The sequence below is a fragment of the Euprymna scolopes genome, chromosome 9, assembly GCF_053919585.1.
Source record: "Euprymna scolopes isolate OS-2025 chromosome 9, ASM5391958v1, whole genome shotgun sequence".
Lineage (NCBI taxonomy): Eukaryota > Metazoa > Mollusca > Cephalopoda > Sepiida > Sepiolidae > Euprymna > Euprymna scolopes.
Genome location: NC_136490.1, coordinates 108,641,235 through 108,665,042, shown reverse-complemented (window position 1 = coordinate 108,665,042; position 23,808 = coordinate 108,641,235). Strand labels below are relative to the sequence as shown.

Genomic DNA, 23,808 nt, shown 5'->3' with positions numbered 1-23,808 from the left:
TCAGAGACAATTTTATCAAGTAAGTCATTTATGAATATCAGAAATAATGAAGGTCCAAGGTTCTATCCCTGAGGTACGCCCGCATTTATATACAATTTTTTCGACATACGCTTATCGAGGACGACCTGGATTTTTCTCTCATTTAAGAAGGATCTAATTATGCTAAGAATTCGTCCAGTAATACCATAGGGTTTTATTTACATGAGAAGACCATCGTACCATACTCTGTCAAAAGCCTTCAATATATCTAGGGCTAGTGCCCTCCCCTCCCCTGCCTAATCCAGTGCTTAGTAAAAAACATTCAGAGATTACAGTTAGACTATCTGCAGAAGAACAGACTTGCCTAAATCTATATTGGTGGTCTGACAGAAGTTTAGCAGCTGTAAGTTGGTGGACTAGAGTTTGATTAATTAAGGCCTCCAATATTTTGGCGAAAAAAAGAAAGGAGGCTAATTCGGCGATAGTTTAATGGGGCAGTTATTTCACCAGAGTTTTTGAAAACTGGTATCACAAAACCAGTTTTCAAGCAGCCAAGAAAGCAAGATTATTTAAGGTAATTTATTAAAGAGTTTAAAGAGAACAGGAACAACCTCAGCGGAGCATTTTTTTAAATAGATCAGCTGGGATGAGGTCAGGTCCACATGCTTTTGAGGTGTCTAAGTTTTTTTATAATATCAAGTACTTGGGAAGGCATGATCTGTAGATCATCTAACGTGGTTTTCTGTCCGCAGAGAAAAATCAGGGAGGGAATGGCTTGCTTCCAAGGTAGAGTTTAAGGCAAACTGACCGGCAAGCATGTTAGCTTTCTCAGTTGCTGTGCAACCAGCTCTGTGATTGTTAGATAGTGGATGTATTTTCGATTGCCCGTTATTTACGTTGTAGATTGTCCAGAAATCACGAGGTCCTATTTGTTGCGCTTCAATGCGTTTCCTGGTGGTTTCAGTTTATTTACTCTTAGCTGTTACCATTTCTTTCTTGCAATTATTTCTAGCATCTAAATAATTTTGTCCGTCTGTACGGATTATGCCGGATGAATCTACGGTATGTATGGTCCCTCTGAGCAATGGCGGCTGCGCATGTAGTAGTAAACCATTGGGGAAACTTGGTGTTACTATAGAACTCTTGAAACATATGTTCCAACACGGAAGTTCTATAGTAAAACCCACTCTCCATAATGGTTCGATATATATATATATATATATATATATATATATATATATATATATATAGAGAGAGAGAGAGAGAGAGAGAGAGAGAGAGAGAGAGTAAGAGAGAGTGAGAGAGTGGGGGAGAGGAAAAATAGAGTGTATAAAAAGAGGGACGCATGTGTCATGTTATATATATATATATATATATATATATATATATATATATATATATGACTACTTCATTCAATCACATTAATTAATATACGAATGTATAATTTTATGTGTTAACTTGAACTATTTACTTCAGAAGTGCTCATTACATAGCAAGAGTTAGTTAGTAAGTTATAAAAATATATATGGCAATTAAGCTACATAGAATATTTCGTGTTTCAGTCACCCATGGATTCGGCAAGCTTAATACTTTTGTAACTTACGATATATATATATATATATATATATATATATGTGTGTGTGTGTGTGTGTGTGTGTGTGTGTGTGTGTGTGTGTGTGTGTGTGTGTTTGTGTGTGTATGTGTGTGTGGGTGGATGTGCGTATGTGGGTGGGGTGTGGGAATGCATCATTTTTAATGTTTCAAATAAGATAGTCATCTACTAATGAGGATTTATATTATAATTAAATTAAAATTAAGTCAAACAGTTTGTCTATCAGTGCATTTTAATCCTGACTTCATATCTAGTGATAAGGATATGTTTGGATATCTTTAAGTAATAAATGCGTATCTGATGTCGCATTTCCACAAAAAGTCTTCATTATTTTCGCTATATATTCTCATATCGGCAATGCTATGTCGTCTGTGTTTATTCATATGTTTACAGTCAATAAATTCTCATAATAATCAGTTAACCTTTAATAAATTGTCACATTCCCAAGCCTGGTTATTCCTAAACGTGTACTTACTGCTTCGTATATATGAGCATGCCATCGTCACATTTGAATTAGTAAAACAACATATAAAAAATTATTATCCCTACATCTTGAAAAGCGTACCCGTTAGAAAGAGAGATAGTATCTAATAATAGTACTAATTTAAAGTATAGATTGTTCGCTGTCATTATATATGAATTAATGTCCGTCTACTGCCTGGCCAAGGACCAGAATTCCTTTCACTGACAAATATTTTGTACTAGTAGACATTACCACTAACTAGTAAAAATCTAGAGAATTAGAATTTTACTAGACATTGTCATCTGGTTGTCTAATTATTCTGTTATCTTGATTATAAAAAAAAATTCTCACTACGTCCTCCATTGCTTAGCGCAAATATTTTTATATATATTCACTATCATTAGATTGCGATGTATTTTTGCATTTTGCAAGGTAACGGAGGGGGGAAGAAAATATATACACTATTTGCAGCATTTAATTGATCATATCATCTCAATATACATCGGTGTCTTAATATCTCATTAATTCACGGTTGCATGATTCACATTGACTTCCAGTTCTGCGTATTTTTTTTAGGAGAAGAGGGATTTGCAAGGGCATCACCTCTAAATCAGAAGCAGTTAATGTTGAGTATTTATGTTCTATACAAGTATAATCAAATATATATTCTTTTAATACAGAAGATTAACCATGGTTATTTTTTTTCAAATATACACTAATTCTAGAGTTTAAATTACAAACAATATGACATTAGTCATACATTTTTATATTTGCTTATAATATTACAAGAGTTATACCAGAATTTAAGTCTAAAATATATATTAATCGAAAACTTGAATAGCTAAGAAGACGTACAATTTAAACTACGTGGTACACGGAAGTCAATGAGTCATCTTTGCTTCTGACACACGTCCGTGTACGGGGTTGCATTCCTTGAGTCTCTCACCGTCAATGTATGCAACATTAGATATGAAACATTTAGGTCATCAACGCGTTAGATCAGTAATCATAAATTTTTCAAAGTGCAATTTTTAATTTTCTCTTATTAATTCTGGCAGAAGAAGATATAGTGAGCTTTAAATCAGGAACACATTTACTATATATATATATATATATATATATATATATATATATATATATATATATATATATATATATATAACGGTGAAAGAGGGACGATTTTGAATTGACGGAGAATCATTGCTTTATATTTGTAAAATAATACACTATTCTTTCTTTTAATTGCCGAGCAATCCATATCATCCTTTAAAATAGTTGAAAAAAGAAATAATATTGGAAAACTCGAGAAAGGTATATATATATATATATATATATATATATATATATATATATATATATATATATATATATATATATATAAAGCTGAATGACAGTGTGTGTGTGTGTGTGTGTGTGTGTGTGTGTGTGTGTGTGGTCACGAATAGGCTCCTATATGGTTGACTATTTTAAACAACTGATTACATAACTCATAGAAGATATATCGAGACAGAGGAATGGGTATGTTTGGTCTGACAGAACAGTGGTTCATTAAAATTGTGGGGGTCTGCGTTCGCGTCTGGTCCACAAAGTATGGAAATAAAAAAAAATAAAAAAAACGTTTACAATTGTTTTTGATATAGATAGACATAAAACTACTTTGATGAGTATGTTTTAACTTAAAAAGGGTTGGTATAATAAAATTGTGGGGTCTGCGTTCGCGCCTGGCCTCAATAGAATGGAAAAAAGGCACATACTTTGTTAAAGGCTTTTCATATCTATCTGCGTAAGTATACTTTGATAATTATGTTTCAGTTTGAAGAAATATGGTATAATAAAATTATGGGGTGTTCGTTCGCACCTGACCTCCATATAATGTAAATATGCCACAAAGTTTAACAAGTTTTTTTTTTTAATATAGATTCACAGAATATTGTGATAAGTGTTTCGATGTGAACAGGTATGGTATAATAAATTATGGGGGGTTATCTATTACTTTCATCATATTTTGCTTTGGTTTTGATACCCCCAAATTCAACCCAAATTTACAACCCTTCCTTTTCATAACCTGTCATACTTTCATGAATCAGAGTCCATTTTCTGTAGGCTGTGTTTGAACCCAGCCAAAGACTAGTACTTTCTAATATATATATATATATATATATATATATATATATATATATATATATATATATATATATATATATATATATATATATGTGTGTGTGGGTGTGTGTGGGTGTGTGTGAATTGTGTTGGTTCAAAAACAGTATCGGTTCTTCAAATATTTCAAATTTATATATGATTTCTGAGTTAATTCATTGCTATATATAGCCAGGTTATATATCACTTTAAGGCGCAATTTTTGTGGTATCGAATTATGTTATTTGTTACTGTTCTCAGTCTATTCATTCCTATTTTGCAGGCTTTCCGACAACATAAACAGCATACAAATCAGATTTTGTTTTTGTTCCAGTAAAAACTAGGTTGAAAAACTGCCTAAACAGCTCATGATATCAATGATGCGTTTGGCCCAGGAAACAGTAAGGAACGTGAGGCACAACAATGATTCAAGAAATTTCGCAATGGTGACGAAATCCTCGGAGAGGAAAATGGTTGCAGCCGGCCGAATATAGTTAATAACGATTCATTGAAAGCCTTAATTGAAACCGATCCTCGCAAAATAACACGGGGAGTTGTTGTTGAACTCGAGCTCGACCAATGAACAGGCGTTCGCCATTTAACGCAAAAAGGGAAGTAAAAAATGTTGATAATTGGGTCCCGAATGAATTGAACGTTAATCAAAAAATTCATCGATTTGAGGTGTCTTCTACACTCCTGATGCGCAACAAAAAACTCCCATTCTTCGAGCGGATTTTGCGGTGTGATCAGAAGTGGATCCTCTGCGACAACCAGCGACATTAGGCAATTTGGTTGGATAGCGGAGAAGCTCGACAACACTTTCCGAAGTCAAAATTGCACCAAAAACGCTTATGGTTACTGTTTGCTGGTCTGCAGCAAGTCACAGCTCCTTGAATCCGGGCGAAACAATTACGGTGAAATCAACTGACGACAAATTCACGAAATGAACCAGAAGCTCCAACGAATGTGCTCGAGATTCGTCAATATGGAGAGACCAATTTTTCTCCATGTCAATGCTTGGTCGCATGTTGCTCACTTGCACCTTCAGAACCTGAACATATTGAGCCTTTAGACTCTACATTTTCCATCATATTCACCGGACCTGTCGCTCACCGATTATCATTTTTACAAGCATTTGACACCTTTCTGTGCGGAAAATGCTTCAAAAGCCAAGATGATGAGGAATTAGCCTTCAATGCATTTATCGCTTCAAGGACGCCGGATTTCTATGCTTATAGCATAAAGGCAGGTGTTTCTCCTTGGCAAAACCGTGTCGATTCTAATGGTTTTATTTCAATTTAATACATATATATATATATATATAAAGAGAGAGAAAGAGAGAGAGAGAGAGAGAGAGAGAGAGAGAGAGAGAGATTTTGAATGATTAACCCCTATCGGTAGGAAAAGAAAGTTTTAGGATATAGGTATCTGTATGGAGAATTTTGTACTTATTTTCCGATGCCAACAACGATAATTTCAATTGATTTTTTTTTATTTTGATTTTGTTGATACATATATATATATATATACATATGCACATATATATAATTTATATATATGATATATACATATATATAAATATAATAAATATAATACAACGCACACACATTTTTCTTAAAATAATGCAAGTTCGTTGATAATATTTAATTATGCATTTATAAGTTTATATAATAGTGATTATATTTTTATCTTAAATGATGATTTTTTTTTTTTTTGCTGCTCGGTTGCTTGAACAATGGGTAGAAATTACCAGTCAAGAATCTACTCTTAATAATTATCCCAACCGGTGTAGGACAATCATCTGTCGGGCCGTGGTACCCCGCCTGGGTATTTCTTGGGGTGTCCAACCACCCAGGTTTTGCCAACCGGCTTTCGAAGAGGGGTGTTCTTACAATATTTTTTCACTTTAAAATATATTAATATATTTTTAAAAATATTTTGTGTGGCTACCTGGGCAGTTTGCTAGGTCAGAATTCCCCAGTTAATGGGCATTAGCTTAACATCCCCACTTTCTGATCTTGTGTCCCATCTTGCTGAAGTGAGCAGCAAGTTTATATCAACTAGTGATTAGCAATTTACGCGCATTGTCTAAAATAATTGGTGTGCCTCGGAACCCGAGTTCAAAACTCTCTCCCCAAATTCCAGTATAATTTTCTTCTTCAAGTCATTGTTATAATCATATATTCTGTTGGCAAATATAGTACAAAGAATAAAAGAATAATTTTGGTTTATAGCACATAACTTTTCTAACTTTTATAGTATCTGAACTATTCACACGAACTTCACTTACAAGAGATAGTGAAAACATAAGTACGAAATATTGTGTTGTATTTTATATATTCTATATATAGTCGTAGTGTCATCTCATATCATCTCACCTTTTTTAAAAAAATCTATGAACTTACACAAACGTTTAATTATTTGTTTACAGTGTGAGTAATATTGATTTGAACTTGCTCTTGCTTTAATTATTTCTTTCTTTTTATTTTTCTGTAGGTCCCAATTCCAACCAGCGGAGACGGGGTCGTCAGACGTATACAAGATTCCAAACTCTTGAATTAGAGAAAGAGTTTAAGTTTAACCGGTATCTAACGCGGCGCCGACGCATCGAGCTTTCGCATATGCTCTGTTTGACGGAACGACAAATAAAAATATGGTTCCAGAACCGAAGGATGAAAGAGAAGAAAGAATTGCAGGCCATCAAAGAACTCAATGAACAGGGGCGTTTGCAAGACGGTGTGAAACCACAGAAAACTACTGAAACGTCCAGTTAATAAGCACATATATTTTCCCTTTAAATAAAATAAGATATTGAAAATTATATATGTATATTACGCAAAAAAAACGAGAAAAAAAGTAAGGTGGAACAAAACAACTGGATGTTGTTACGCTGATAATCATTTAAAAAAAGAAGGGCAGAGACCTGAATAAACTTGTGAAAAAATAACTAAATAATTAATTCAATAACATCAATGAAGACTTTTTATTAAAAAAAAAAATATTGGGAAAATATAATTACAAGAAAGTATTTCAAAGAAACTTCCTTGGCGCAAGTTTCGTCAGCATAAATAAAAGAAACAAAAGTCTCGACCGTCATGGCGGCAGCAATAGTTGAGACCTGTTTCGACGCAGAAGTAACCTGATCCATCCTGACCAAAATTTAAGAACAACGCACATACACATACAGTAACACGCATTCTTACACACACACACACACACACACACACACACACACACACACACACACACACACACACACACAACGCATAGCAAACTATCTACAAACTTCAAAAAAGATAAAGGATAAAAAACAATAATAAGAGATTAAAGAATTAAGAAATTGTGTGATAATTTTGCGGGAGAACACGGAGGTGAATCGGGAGTTTTCTCAGATTTAATTGCTCATGTTTTCATTCAAGCAAATGGAAACTACCCTAACTGAGACAATATGTTGTAAAGATATTTTATATCCGAAATGTATCGTGTTCACACATGCTAATTCTATTTTACGAATATATTCAATACATTTTATATTAAATATGGTTTACATATTTTTACATATATTTCACCTCAAAATATTTAGTGAAATTAGTGTTTAACATTTACAAATATACCCAGTGGCATTGTTTATTAATAGATGATCACTGGTAACAATTGTATACAATTGTCTAAACGCTATTTCCAAAACCATTATACACTGTTAAATAAGAAATATTGAAGAACGTGGAACATTCTCCATTTTAGTTTGAGTGTAGGAAGTAAAAAGACTTGGATTTTATTGTGATTAAGAACTGTGCGTTATAAATCTTTGAATAAATTAAAATAACACTATTAAAAAATCATTACCGTTTAAGTAATCCGATAAATATTTATATGATTTCGCAAATCTAAAAATCATAACATTTTATATTATAATTAACTCTGAGATTATCATACCTACCAATGATTCAAGACGGCCATCAGTGCACAGTTAATAATCACACACAAAGAAGTCGATATTTTTTATAGAGTTTATGAAAAATGAGAAAATAAAGATGTTTACTATTGCTTACTTTGGCGCATGTAAACTGTCATTTATATGCTATCTCTATTTCGAGAAATATATTATGTCTCTGCTCTTTCCGGAGAAATTTGTGTGTTAGAGTAATACGCATGTGTTAAGTATGCGTTAGACATAGGTGAAAACTTTAAGTTAGCAAACACATGGCTTGAATAAATGCAGCGTATATGTACATATGAGCTAATTGTAATTATTTCTAGCTTCTTGCTCCCTTATAAGTGTTAACCCTATATGGGCTTAAGAATGTCCGGTTTGTATAGAGGTTGATACACACAGTTGAAGAGAAACTCCGACATAATGTGAACACGATAACTGGAACGGTGCAAAGATTGTCTAACAATGAGATTAACATTAATATTTACTTTCATCGTGTTATTTTTGTAAGAAAAATTGCAAATCATTACGCACTGTATAATAGCAAACACTAAATTATGATATAAATATTTAAATTTTCAATAGTTGTATTAATGTTATCCTGTTCTCCTTGCCAAAGATACACACATGCGCACTTATTATTAAATGAACAACAAACAAATTTAAAAAAAAACAAGTTAATTATGCATTAACAAATTTTTGTTTTCATTTTGTAACAAACATATATAAGAAATTAAAACAGCAAAAACATGAACATACACGTCTATAAAGATATAAATTTATTAACAAGCAACCCCATTTAAATATAAATATATTCTTAGTCTAACACATTAAATGATACACTAATTCATATATAAAGGTGGGAAACCACATTCATACATTTATTAAAATTACTTGAGGATGGGGATGATGATGGATTATGTTGACGATGATGGTGGTGATAATTCCGATATAAAGGGTAAATGTAATTAATGGCAAAAACACTCACACTTCTCGAACGAATCGACTTTTTTATTAAAGACACAGAGAAAACCAGGTGTGAATATAAACAAACACAAAAATGAAATTGACAACAAAAAAATGTGAAAACTCAAACGCAATCATTTCAACACGACACACATCATAAATATGATTTAATTTTTCTTTATTTTTTGTCATTGTTTTTTTTTAAGTAAAATAATTTAATCACAAATGATTGCTTCATACAAACAAAAGACAAAACATTATAATTAAGAATATTACATTGAGTTGAACAGGGGTTTAGAAAAATAAGATTTTTTTTTAATTTCCTTCTGACGGTTTTCTGGTATGCAATTACTAAGGAGAAAAATTAGGAGTTGTTGGTTTGGGCGGAGGGAGGGAAGTAAACCATTAAGAGGTAACACTAACAAGAGGAATACTATCATTAACAAGGAGAACAGCACACACAAATAAACAGTAAACACAACAATATTTAACATAAGAGAAAACAGATTAATCTAAAATTTATTGATTGTAAAAGAAAAATGCAAATAATTATACATATATTATATTATTAGAATACTTTCATTGCGAACAATAAGGCGAACGATCATCAATCTTTTTTTCCATTATTTGTAGAATATACGCATTCACATAAGATGGGCAATGCACACACATATACTGACGCATACGCTCAGATAAAAAGACAGATAAATATATACAAATAAACTTGTTGTTATTTATGATTTTCATATAATCGTCCTTTCTTTTAACTTAACGTAAACGTGTAGACAATGGTAAATTGTTTCAGTGAGATCATGCAATCTAAAATACCATAAGTAAAATATCACTAAGTGTAAACATACTTTCAGGTAAGGGTCATTAATTGTAAATTTCATATATGCAATAATTCCCTTAAATACAAAAAGCTAAGAAATACTTCTTAGCGATAACTATCATAAAAAGGGTATTCTTGGAATATTATGGATTAGGATGTTTGCCTGGATTGTCAAAAGTTTCAGATCTTTTATTATTTCCTTTTATCCTATATATATATATATATATATATATATATATATATATATATATACATATATATTTATACATATATATATATACATCTCTCTCTCTCTCTATATATATATATATACAGATATATATATATATATATATACATATATATATATATATACATATATATATATATATATATAAAGTTAGGGCAAAAACTATGCGTTTTCTATCAGAAATATAGATACGCCAAAAACCGACATTATTTTTGCACCAAACTAATTTATATATATATACATGTATATATATATATATATATGTATATATATATATATACATGTATATGTATATATACATATATATATATGTATATATATATATATATATATATATATATATATATATATATATATATATATATATATATATATATATGCTTTTGCGATTATACTGAACTTTCTGTATACAATTCCTTTTGTAAAAAAGTTCTGGTCATGTAAAGTAGAACAACATATAAAATTGATTAAAACATAGCAATATTTAAGGATTCAAGGTTTTTGTTTCCTTATTAATCAGCTTTTCCAACCTCATCGACACTTCGGTAAATTTTACAGAGCTGTTTCGTTACGTAAAATATTTACTACATTTTATGCTAATCATTAATATTTCTTTGTCTATTCCTAATAGAATGCAACTTCGTTTTTTTTTATTAAGAAGACATTAGCATGCCTATTTTATGTTAGACATGAAGCATATAGAAGAATTCACATTGCTGGTTAACTTAAGTTGGCATATTTATTTAAAATGTCTAATATGCACCTAAATATAGGTGTGTTTTAATAACTGACTTTAAGATATGTATAACTTTGAATCCTAGTAAATAGTTAAAATTGTTACGTATTTATATATGTATATCTATATCTATCTATATATATATATATATATGTGTGTGTATATATATATATCCATATATATACATATGTGTATATGTATATTTATATTCATACACATATATAATATATATACACGCATATATCAATATATATTATATAGCATATATATAATATATATAATATATATGTATATATTACATCTATATATATATTACATCTATATAATATATATGCACATATATATATATACATATGAAAGGGGAAGAGTTTTATTGTACAAGTTTGACGAATAATTATTAGAATATTTTTAATAAATTGTCATATAGTGAAAACCAATCATTTATTTGTCTTAAAATCTACAAATTTCTTAATCTTAGACACGTTTTCTAAAGTATATACACACCAACTTATTTTCTTTCTTTTTCTAATACCTTTTGATCGGAACATATTTTCCCGGCCAAGAATCTGCAAGTAAATAATATGTTTGTAAAATTGTATGTATATATATATATATATATATATATATATATATATATATGTAAATATATGTATATATATATATATATATATATATATACAGTCGAACTAAATCGTCAAAGTAAAACTGTTCTATGAACGGAATTGAAGATAATTCTACAAACTTATATTTTTACAATCACTAGACCCTTTGTGCAATTTTACTTACCCTAATAACGAGAATATTAAAATAAATTCAACTTATCTAACAACTATTGATTTGAAAATGAATGCGAAACATTTAACCTTATTTAATGTATGTGACTTTCACAGAGCACGACAAATCATATATCATTGCTCAAGTTACATCTGTGGGCCTATTTTTTACTTCTGTGAAACTCAAGAGTGATATTGTGTTGGAACGAACAAAAGATAATTCGACGCATATGTTTTAAACACGTATCCAAATATCTCGGTGTTAATTGTTGTAGTTTATCATTTAGAATATGTAGATCTCACACAAACATGCCGCTCATTGGAAGTCTGTTGAGAAAGAGTTAAAACATGCTAGATAATATTCATTATTACGCATACATGTGAGCATATTGATTTAATTATATACGTGGTGTAACAATAGGTTACACGGGTGTGTATTAGTACATACATACATATTATTATATATATATAACGATACGTATACATATATAACTATATATTACTATATATATATATACCTATATATAAACATATATGTATGTATATATATATATATATATATATATATATATATATATATATATATATATATATATATATACAACTGTGTATATATATGTTAGCGCAAGTAAGATATATGCTGCTCTAATAAAATAGCAATTCGGTAGCAACCATAATATTCGTATAGATTATTGACAGAAGATTAAAACTATCATATCTTATAGAGTTATTTGCATTTACAAATTAAATATTTAGTTTTTTGGAATGATGTATTAACTGTATGAAGTGAATTGTTTTTCCACTTCAAATCATTTAGTCTGTATTCGATACAGAACCGTTTGCATTCTGCCGGGATTACTTTTGAGAATGCAGAGTGTATCGGCCATACAAACACCAATTTTGCTGAACATGTCTTTAAAACATGACTCTCCTGGGCATAAGAATTTTCACAGAGACCTGCGCCAGATATTCTGTTTCTCCACACTTAACTACGTAGAGCTTGCAGTACTGTTAACAGGATTATATTTCTGTTGCAAACAAATATTTTTTCAAAAAAAACTCTAATAGTGCAAAAAGGTTAAATAGCATTTTTATTATACAAATACATGTTTTTTAGAGTTCCTGGTAACTGCATTCGTATCGGGACAAACATAATCGGAACTATTCATTAAATTGAATTTCGATATATAATTTCGTTTCATTTTATAAATGCAAAAGTCAATTACATTGTCAAAAATGCTATATTATACTAAATACCATAGACGTCTTATAGTCGTTTTGGAGTATATTGCTTATTAAAGTTAGACATTTCATATGATCTGCCTTTATTTAACGTAATAAACATTTAAAACAAATCTTGCCAATAACGAGAAGGTTCGAAGAACCAAAATTATTTTTTCAATCATCCACAAGAAAAAGAAAAACACAATGTTGCGGAACAGAAGATTCGCATATGTTATAATGCATGAATACTCATCTCTTTGCACGATTACATAAATACAAATGTGATAAGTAAATTGTGGCTAATTGTTACGTATTATTGGTCCTGTGTAATGTTATAATGTGGTGTTTAACGACTTCAATACTCTAAAATGTGCTTGTTTATTTCAGTGAATGAAAAGATATCAAAGCTCTTGAACGTATATTTCCATCCTCAAAATATTACATCATATCTATCGTAATTACTGGAACAATCATATAAAGGTATTTGAATTCGATAAAGGACTATTCAATATCAAAATAGAAAAACATATACTTTAGATGTTTTCCAAAGATTACATTCTTAAAATATGAGCAGAAACCAGTTTGAACTGGAAACTTTAATATATCAAATGATTTTACTAATATTTTGATTACTGAAATCTAATAACATATCAAGTAAAGTCATCTGGATTGTTTTTAAAAATAAATTCTAGTGTTATTATATTAACAGCGTTTCAGTGAATATACCCTCTGACGTTATTCGAATGAATATTTTCGAATTTTAATTCTTAGGGACAGTAAGGTTGTCTTGGTACTTATTTCAGAGGATAAATAAAGTAAAACAAATAGTAAACATTTCTACCTAAATGAACATATTTCTTTTTATGTGATTCAACTTTACATTTAACAGGCAACGATTTCAACTAAAATATTAAGTCAGATTCAGAAAAGAGCACTTGCCAAATATCGATTGCTTTAAATGTTTTGAATAAACACGGCCATACGAATACAGGGTGACCCTCCCCCCCCCCAAAAAAAAAAGCTAAATGGAGGGCATCTAGAACATATGCTGTAGAACGGAGAAAAAAGGTCAAAGATCCTAGTGTTTTGATGCAATTTTTTGAATATAATGAACTAATTATGACCAAAGTCTCATTTCATTCGGACAAATCACTAAGAAACGGCGTCTAATCAGAGTTTGTAGTAGCAGGAAATCCTTAAAAATTGCCATTCATAAACTTAAGACACTTCAAAAGCTGCATTGGTTTCAATTGGAATAAATGGCAGTTTTAAAAACCTGCATACGTCTTAAGTTTAGGGTTCATCGTAGGTGAATTGTTCAATAATCGAAAACGAAACTGATTGAAGAAAATTGAAATCCACATCCAGAGTAGAAGATTTCGCTCGTAATGACTTCGAGATTTTGAGTGTTACTAGATTACTAAATTTACATTATTATACACACAAAAACCCACAAAACCCACACAAAAACCCACCCACACACACACACACACACACACACACACACACACATATATATATATATATATATATATATATATATATATATATATAGTCAGTACTATTTACATGGGCGCATGTTGCACATATATTAGAGGAAACATGTATCGCATATGTAATGGGAGGCAACTCTTGAAGTTTCACGGGTGCTAATAATTACGAGGACTTGAGTCAACGCTAAAAAATTACAATAACGTTTTACTATATATATATACATATATATACATACATATATGTATATATATGTATATATATATATATATATATATATATATATATATATATATATATGTATATATATAATACGTGAAGAGGATAAGCAGTGAATTTACGTAAGTTCCTTATATTATCAAGTCGGTAATAGCTATTCGTTTCCATTCGATACTTTCATTGTTTCTATATTTTAAAATAAATAGAACGCTATTACTTTTTAAAACTTTTAATGAAAAAAAAACTATTTTCAGATTGTCTTTTTCTTTCGTGCAACTTATTCTAAAGGGTGTTTAAGAATTTCATTGATTTCATTACAAAATCGACAATAAAAGCATTTTCTGAAGTCATTTCAAAATAAAGTCCGTGCAATTTTCTTATACTTTATTTATATGTACTCTATTTTGTTGTTTGAAAAGCATTTCTGTTGAAATGGTATAATTTTAATTGATCCAACACACGTGATGTTAAATTCACAGGTTGACAAATGAATATTTGTGTAAACAGAAACAAACCAGAAAGATATACAACCCTGGACGAAACGAGAATTTATTTACGTATTTTTTAAAAAAGTACATTTGAAAATCTGTATAAAAAATTGTATTATTTTTTCTCATTGTTTTTATTTATTTTTTTTTTATATATTGATTCATTTCATTAAATCATGACAACACCTGTATGTAACTTTGGCAATGTAACAACTATCTGCACATTAATTTCAAAGAGCATCAGGCAGATTTTTTTACGTATTAAATAAATTTATATACATATAAACAATTGAATTGCATTTAAAATGATGCTGTGCTTGGTGACATTTTCTTTTACACTGCTCACACAAACAAGACTTCGGTGAAATTAAGAAACTTTATTGTGGGACGATTTTGTCTTAATCGTACCAAGGTCTCCCATTTTTATTTAGGTATCTCATCTCTGAAACAGGCTAAGAGAAGTCCCACTCAATATGCAGAAGTAAGAGGAGATCAGTTCAGTGCCGAATACATCATGTCTTATAATCTTTGTAAAATCGCCCCTCAGCTGAGCAGAGCAAAATGGGAGAGAAACTGATTCTAGTTTGAAACACTATTAACCGCACATTAAATAAACCTTTCAGCAACGGTTTTCTCCTCATCGCTAAGTTGTTTCTTTCAAAATTGCTCACATGTGATTTCTTCTCATTAGAAGAAAAACAACATTCTCTATCTGTGTTCCTTGTTTGTATCTGTCTAGGTTTCACGTCACATCGAGCAGACAGAAATATAAAATGTAGAAAGTTGAATTATCCTTTTATACGGCGCTGTATATTTTCTTAGCAATATTTTTTAAATATATTTTGCTTTAAGTGAACAATTAAAATGCTAGTTAGTTCAGTCAAATTTTCGCTATCTGTTTGGTAGTCGGTAAATTTACGAACAAATCTATATAACAGACTACGGAAAAATTTGATACCACATGAATCTCAATTTAGCATATATCTTACGAATTGTTTAGATTTTTAAATATATAATGATTATTATTTTCGACATTATTAGGGGGAAACATTTTAAGATATTACTCGTTTTTTGAAATTAATTAGAAATAATATCTGTTACATATTTTCCATCCGGTTAGGATAAACTATTATATCCATTATGGGGAAAAATATATAATTCAATTGAACAATTGATCCCTAGCATCTGTTCTACCAGTAGTATATATAAAGGGTGACTGGAGACGGATGCGTTTAGAACGCTCCTTGCTCTCCTCGAGTAAGGGATAGGGAGTTAGAATTGTAGTCTTGACACCTGCTGTTGAAATATTCAGTTTTCTTTTCCTTAAAACACCCGTTTCCAGTGACTAACCCTGTATGAAGAGTCACCAAAATATTTTGAATGACATATATATTGTGTCTTGTTGATATGAGAAAAGTATACATTTCCTTCTATTTTTCGTCTTTTTCTCCTTCCAACGCATGGACTTTAAGAACATTTACGTAACTGTGCACGGAGGAAATGCATGTTTATATCATCTCAACCTCCATTTTTTTTTAATTTTTTGCACCTAATCTGGTAAGATAATGTTCCTACTTAGTTTCTGTTCGTTTATCCATTAGGTTAGATTTCAATTGGTCAGAAACGAAATATCGAAATCACAAAAGCACACATATTTTTTGTTATTGTATATTGACAGATTATTGATGCAGTAGTGTATATGAGAGGAGGTTTCTGCAAATACTACCATTGTTTACAGTTATCCCATGCCAATTATCTCAAGGAATATATGTTCCCACGTTGTGTTGTTTAAAATAAGAATCTTTACATGCAACCTTACAAATAAGATCCGTGTCTCTCATTGCTAAAAGCGGGCGTCGTCTTCTTCTCTAGTTGATCTCTACGTACAAAACAAGGGCCACTGTATATAAGTCTGTCTAATGGATTGAAATATGATTTTACAGTAAGTTTATTACTTTCAATATTCTTACATGTAATATGAACAATCATGTTCCTGATTCGTTTATTATGCTGTAAGTATACACAAAGTATACACGGCATCGTCAGATTCTTTTATAACAGTGTATTTTAGTTGATCCCTAGAATCAACTCTTTGGTCAAGATCAAAGTGTAGTATCTGTTCTTCAGATGCTGCACTTCCATTTCTTGTTCTCTTTCGGTGGAGGAGAAATCCTTCACGACTGAGACAATTTTTATTTTTGTACCTTTTCTCCACGTTAAAAAACGAGCCTGGTGTCTAACTCTGTCCCGTGGGGAGGCATAGTAAATAGGTAAAATCAACTCTCATTCTTCTATTACGTAATTAATACCATCTGCATTTGGTAACCGCTAACTGAATATGTATAAATAAGTTTCCTACGACTGTTTACTCTCGTAACATGAAACAATAAACATTGTTTATTTAAACAAACCGTATCACATGGGAGCCGATCACTACTTGATCGTGCTGACCTCAAGCTATGTCGTCTTGCCAAGATCAAAGAGAGCGTCTCTTGAGCCAGATTACAATTTCCATTACGAAATAACTGGGAAGAAATAAGGAAAAATGTCGTTAAATCTGTTGTTTTACCGTGTAAATTATTAAAGATTTATATTTTTTATTTATATTCTTGAATTAAGAATTCTCCTGGAAATATATTTTATAAATAGATCTACTCGCATAGTTTGGATGATTATTATTCAAATGTGTATTTTTTGCCTTATGAGTTACAACTAAGTTACAAACTTATACACATATAATTTCTAACAGATAGACAATCGCATATATATATATATATATATGAATTATTATTTTTTAAAGAAATCCAGCAGAGTGCTCAATTATGAGGAAGATCCGAAAGGAATAGCGTATTTATATATATATATATATATATATATATATATATATATATATATATATATATATATATTGTTTGCAGAAAGTTTTTCGATGAGACGAGCCATTGGTACCGTTGGCTTAACCCCGATATTAAGGGCCGTTTTAGAAACCCATATCAAGCTCTCTTGCGCCAATACTAATCGCTTGTGATGAGTATTGGCTGAGGATAGCTTAATATGGGTATCTAAAACGGCCCTAATTGTCGGGTTTAAACCAACGGTAACAATGACTCGTCTTATCTAAAAAAATTATCTAAACAAAAATGTATATATGCATATATATATGCATATATATATGTATATATATATATATGTACATATATATATGTATATATATATATATGTACATATATATATATGTACATATATATGTACATATATATACATATATATATGTATATATATATATATATATATATATATATATATATATATATATATATATATATATATATATTGGTATTATAGTAAATTCGAGAGTGAGTTGATGCAGTGATTGCAGGTGATTAAATGACTTACTGACTAGATGGTTTTCTAACGAATGATAAAAATAAATGATAAAAAAATATTTTTTTGTATAGTTTACAAGATTAAAATCTTCCAAGGCTATATATATATATATATATATATATATATATATATATATATATATATATATATATATATATAGGGGTGTTTAGGTGCGTGTGTGTGTGTGTGTGTATGTTATATATATGAATGTTTCCTGGAAATTTAGTATTGAGGAACGTGAGGAATGTGGGAACCTTTATATTTCATTCAAAATTAAAACTTATATCATATATTTATACATACATACACACACATATATATGTGTATGTATATATAACAAGGTTTCAAAGTCATCATTAAATATGTAAATATAACTCATTAGTTTATGATAAAACAAAAGCGTAGGCAAGTACATATTTGCTTGCCTACGGTAAGATTCATTTGTTTATAATTTATCTTTGTTTAATAAAACTCAGTTTTCTAATGTTCTTAATTTTTACAATCGCCGTATTCCCTATACCAGTATTTCTACGTTAACTCATTTTACATATTTTTATTGATTTCATATACTTATATTTGAACCAGTCACACTACATTTATGAGTATACTAATTTTTGATTTAATCCGTGTATGGATGTGTTTTTTTTTGTTCCGTGTAATAGTATATTGTTATACCACGTTTTCCTCGTAGGATTTTCTAAGTTTCACCTTAAAATGCATGCCATCTTTAGAGATCTCACACTTATTATTATAAACATTCGTTTGGTTTAGTTACGAGGAGTAAGAAGCTGTGTTTTAGTTCCCCAAGTAAGTCATGGAATATAGCGTCATTCTACAAGGTCATATATATATTAAATTATAGAAATATCATTTGCGTTGTGCTATTCGATTTTTATAAAGATATATAATAACACGAGTCGATACATTTAATAAATCTGGTTTGTTAAAATATTTTTCTGACACAATCATAATATTGTTATTGAGTAAGAATTAAAATAAAATGATCAAAAACTCTGCTAAGATTATCTAACCACTGATGTAAAAGAAATGAGTATTGATTTGGAATAAAGGGAAATAACTCATATTTTTTCATAGAAATAAACTTTATGTGATTTCATGTTCAAAAATGATTTCAAAGCCGAAGCATATTTGGAGTATTTGTGATGACTGTATTTTTATTAATAAGCAATACATATTTATTAACAATAAGTGAAAAAACAATAGTGCAATATTTCTAATGAAATATTATTTGCTCTTGACGTAAACTTTAGTACAAACTTATATACAGTAAACACCAATAACATATTAAATTGTTTTATATGGTTCAGCCATTAACGATTTGAATGATTCATAACTCGCAGCATATAATAAAAGTAATAATTATGTTGATAGTTAAAAAATATACACCGAATAAATAATTAGATTCCAGTGTAAACATACTGTGTCTTATGTTTTCATATTTTCGAGGTGCTATTTAAACAGACACTATATTCCTATTTCAGGTTTTTTTTACCATATTTTTAAAAAATGCTATTATAATATTATTCATCGTTAACATAGGCAAACTTATTTCATCTTTTGGACTGGAAGCGAATTTTAAAATTTGTTTTTCACGAAAAGCATATCTGTATAATTATTTTAAGAAATATGTATTTTCATTATGAATAACTGAATAATAATGAGGATGATGCTGATGGAGATAATAATAATAGTAATAGGAATAATAATAATAATAATAATAATAATTATAATTATAATAATAATAATAAGAAGAAGAAGAAGAAAAAGAATGATAAATAATGAATTATAATGATAAATAGAAATAATAATGATTAATAATGATAAATAGTTATATTAATAATGATAACAACACCAATAATAATATTAATAATAATAATAATAATAATAACAATAATAATGATTAATAATGATAAATCGTTCTGTTAATAATAATAACAATAATAATAATTAATAATGATGAATACTTCTATTTATAATAATAATAATAACAATAACAATAATAATAATGATTAATAATGATAAATAGTTATATTTTTAATAATAACAATACTACTACTACTAGTACTACTACTACTACTACTAATAATAATAATAATAATAATAAGAGACGTGGAACAAATGAATTAAACTAAACATTCTTTGATAAAAGTCATCATACGAAGAAAATAGACGTGAAGGTAACATGGAGTATAAAGAAAGGAAAGAACAAACTGTCACTAGATGGGTGCAAACGGTTATGTGTATCAAAATAGTGAGAGATTACTGGAAATTTATAATGGCAAAAAAAAAGACTTAGAAAATATATACAAGATGTATCAGGACTAATAAGGAAAGATTTAAAAGAAAGACTGAATTACATATATGATATTAAAAGAATTCATGATATCCTAAGTGATAGTCACAATGACATGCTTTCTCAACGTGATATATTTAAATGACCCATGACATTTGTCTCATATTAGTGCTATATCCGTCCTCTATTTAAAAGTTTTACGCAATTAATGAATATAATTCCATGAACGACTTTTGTACATGCAATTGTCATTTTTCGATATTGTAAAAATTGTTTCGTTTTGAACATTTACTCACATCAAATAAATACGTGATAAATTAGAATTTAATCAAACGTTTTTATTATCTAATGAACGATTTTAACTTGTAAAGCGATTCCAATCAATTGCACGGACACTTTTGTACACGTATTCTTCTTCTATACAGAACACAATATACAATGCATTTTGCAACTTTATGCCCATCAGTTGATAACTGATTATACCGACGAAAAATTAAACAGTGAACTTCTATCCTTGTTTTTTTCTCCTCAACCAAATATGAGCGATATATATAATAAAACAAAATCTTCCAAATTTATTATTTAGGGTTCTTTATCTGTACAAAAATTTTGATTATATCTCACAAACAAAGTTATATTATAAATATATATTTTTAGAGTTCAGACGGGAATTGTAAATAAAAAAGACAACAAAAAAACCTTATACATAGATACAATTATATAAATACATATATATATATCCATACACACACGCACGTACACACACACGCACACACACACACACACACATATATATATATATATATATATATATATATATATATATATATATTCGAACGATGTCATAAAATCTTTAATTCATACCCGCACACCATCTGATGATTGCCGTAATGGTTGAAACACTTGACTGTCGTACGGACGATCAGGTTTCTTTCCTAGATTTAGGTAGTTACCTCTCTAGCCTCACTGATGAGCATTGATACAGCGAAACAGTAATGCATGTGGATGACACTTTCTCTCTCTCTTTATATATATATATATATGTATATATATATACGTTTTTAAATAAGGATGCCATTCTTATTTGAAAAAGAACTGTGTGCATTACGAAATCCATTAGCTTCCTAAGTTATTTACTTTTGTGATATGAGTCCAATCAATTCTCAATGGTTACATATATTAATTGAGAGGATCAAATTCAGATAATCGTAAGCTTAAGATACAATCAATAATATATCGGGCTTTTTCCTGTCCATATTTGCATGCGTAATAATGTGAACTTACACAAACACATATACCAATTAATAATACATGCATCCACGTAAATATATATATATATATATATATATATATATATATATACATATATATAAATATATATAAATTCATTTGTAAATATTATAACTTGAAAATATATGTAAATATTAAATTCCGAATAAAAGGGTAAACAGTGTTCATAGATCCGAACAAGGGTAAACTATCTGTATTCACACACACATACACACACACACACCCACACACGCACACCCCCACACACACACATACGCACACACACACTCTCTCTCTCTCTCTCTCTTTCTATATATATATATATATATATATGTGTGTGTGTGTGTATGTGTGTGTGTGTGTGTGTTAATAAATATGATATCATATACCTAAAAAATAAATATTGGGAAAATAAAATTTGTATATTGAAATGGTGTTTCGTCTGCGTTTACTTTAAGTTTTTTTTTTATATAGAAAACTCGTATTATTTTGTATAACTTAAGAATACAACTGCAGCCACACCTTTTGCCGTCTCATTAAAATAGAGAATATATTCATATGTGGTATCCATTTATCCCTCTATGTATAATTATATTCATATTTATAAATGTATATTTATATTATAAATATTAATATATATATATGTTCGTGTGTTTGTTTGTGTGTGTGCGTGTGTTTGTTTATTTGTGTGTGTGTTTGTGTGTGTGTGTGTGTCTATTTTATATTGTCTTTAGTAAATAAATAAGAATTCCTGCATTGGTCGGCACACGGTCTTAAAGCAATATTTCACATGTATTATCTTCCCAATGTTCAACGTTCCCATGTGTTCTTACTTTTTTCTCACCTATCTGATATTTACTCATGCTTCACTTCCGATTTTGTCTGTAGAATTCCTTTCACCATTTTTCCTCCCTTAATTTTTTCATTATAAGACTCCTGAAATTATTTTAAATGTCATGCAGCTATTAAAAAATACAGAACATTTAGTATTATGTTTAATATAGAAGGCAACAATGTTAAATGTGTGTTTACATTAATGCTAAATGTAATCTGCGGTATATATAGTAAATATGGGATGTGTACATTGTCCGACGTGTATATTTCATACTGCGAATTCAATTATTATTTAAAAAAAAAAACACCAAATTATTAAGGTCTGCGACCACTATTATCGCGTCATGCATAATTTTTCAATACAACAATAATATTTATTTACTAGCAGTTCATCCCGGCTTTGCTAGTGGCCTATGTACCGTTCATAACTTTATGTGCATATGTATATATATTAAAAAACGTTTGATCCATATCCAGGTACCCTACATTTAATATTTGAAGTGGTTAGGCCCAAAATTTGCGGAGGTTTTTGGTAGTATGCAAAGGTCTACTATTTCAACTTTGACATCTTGAAAGCCAAATTTTCGCCTAACAGCTGATTAAAAAAGCTTGCTGTATGTTTGACTACACTTTATGTAAAATTTCGAATATTTAGACACATAATAAGCTAAATAGTTAGTTATAGACCACAAATGTAAAAACTTTAGAACTTTGACTCCTTGGCCGCCGAATTTTCAGCCAAAAACCTATTTAAAACTTGCGTACACTTTATGTAATATTTCAAATTTTTAGACCAAAATATTGGCTGGGTAATTTGATAGAGACTGCAGAGTTGATTAATTTTTTTAACTTTGAGTCTAATTTTGACGCTTCACATTTATTGTTTTGGACACCAATAAAATTTTTTAAAAGTTTGATC

The 23,808-nt window shown here is 29.5% G+C and overlaps 1 protein-coding gene across 2 annotated transcripts in view; it reads left to right on the top strand.

Annotated features, from left to right (window-relative positions):
* Positions 1-9,269, top strand: part of LOC145284802 (homeobox protein LOX2-like) — a 360,664-nt gene extending 351,395 nt beyond the window's left edge. For both annotated transcript variants that reach the window (XM_080133768.1, XM_080133767.1), the window contains one exon: positions 6,690-9,269. In XM_080133768.1, coding sequence (XP_079989894.1) covers positions 6,690-6,967 — 278 coding nt within the window. In that variant the 3' untranslated portion in view covers positions 6,968-9,269. The remainder of the gene's footprint in view (positions 1-6,689) is intronic.
* The last annotated feature ends 14,539 nt before the right edge of the window (positions 9,270-23,808 follow it).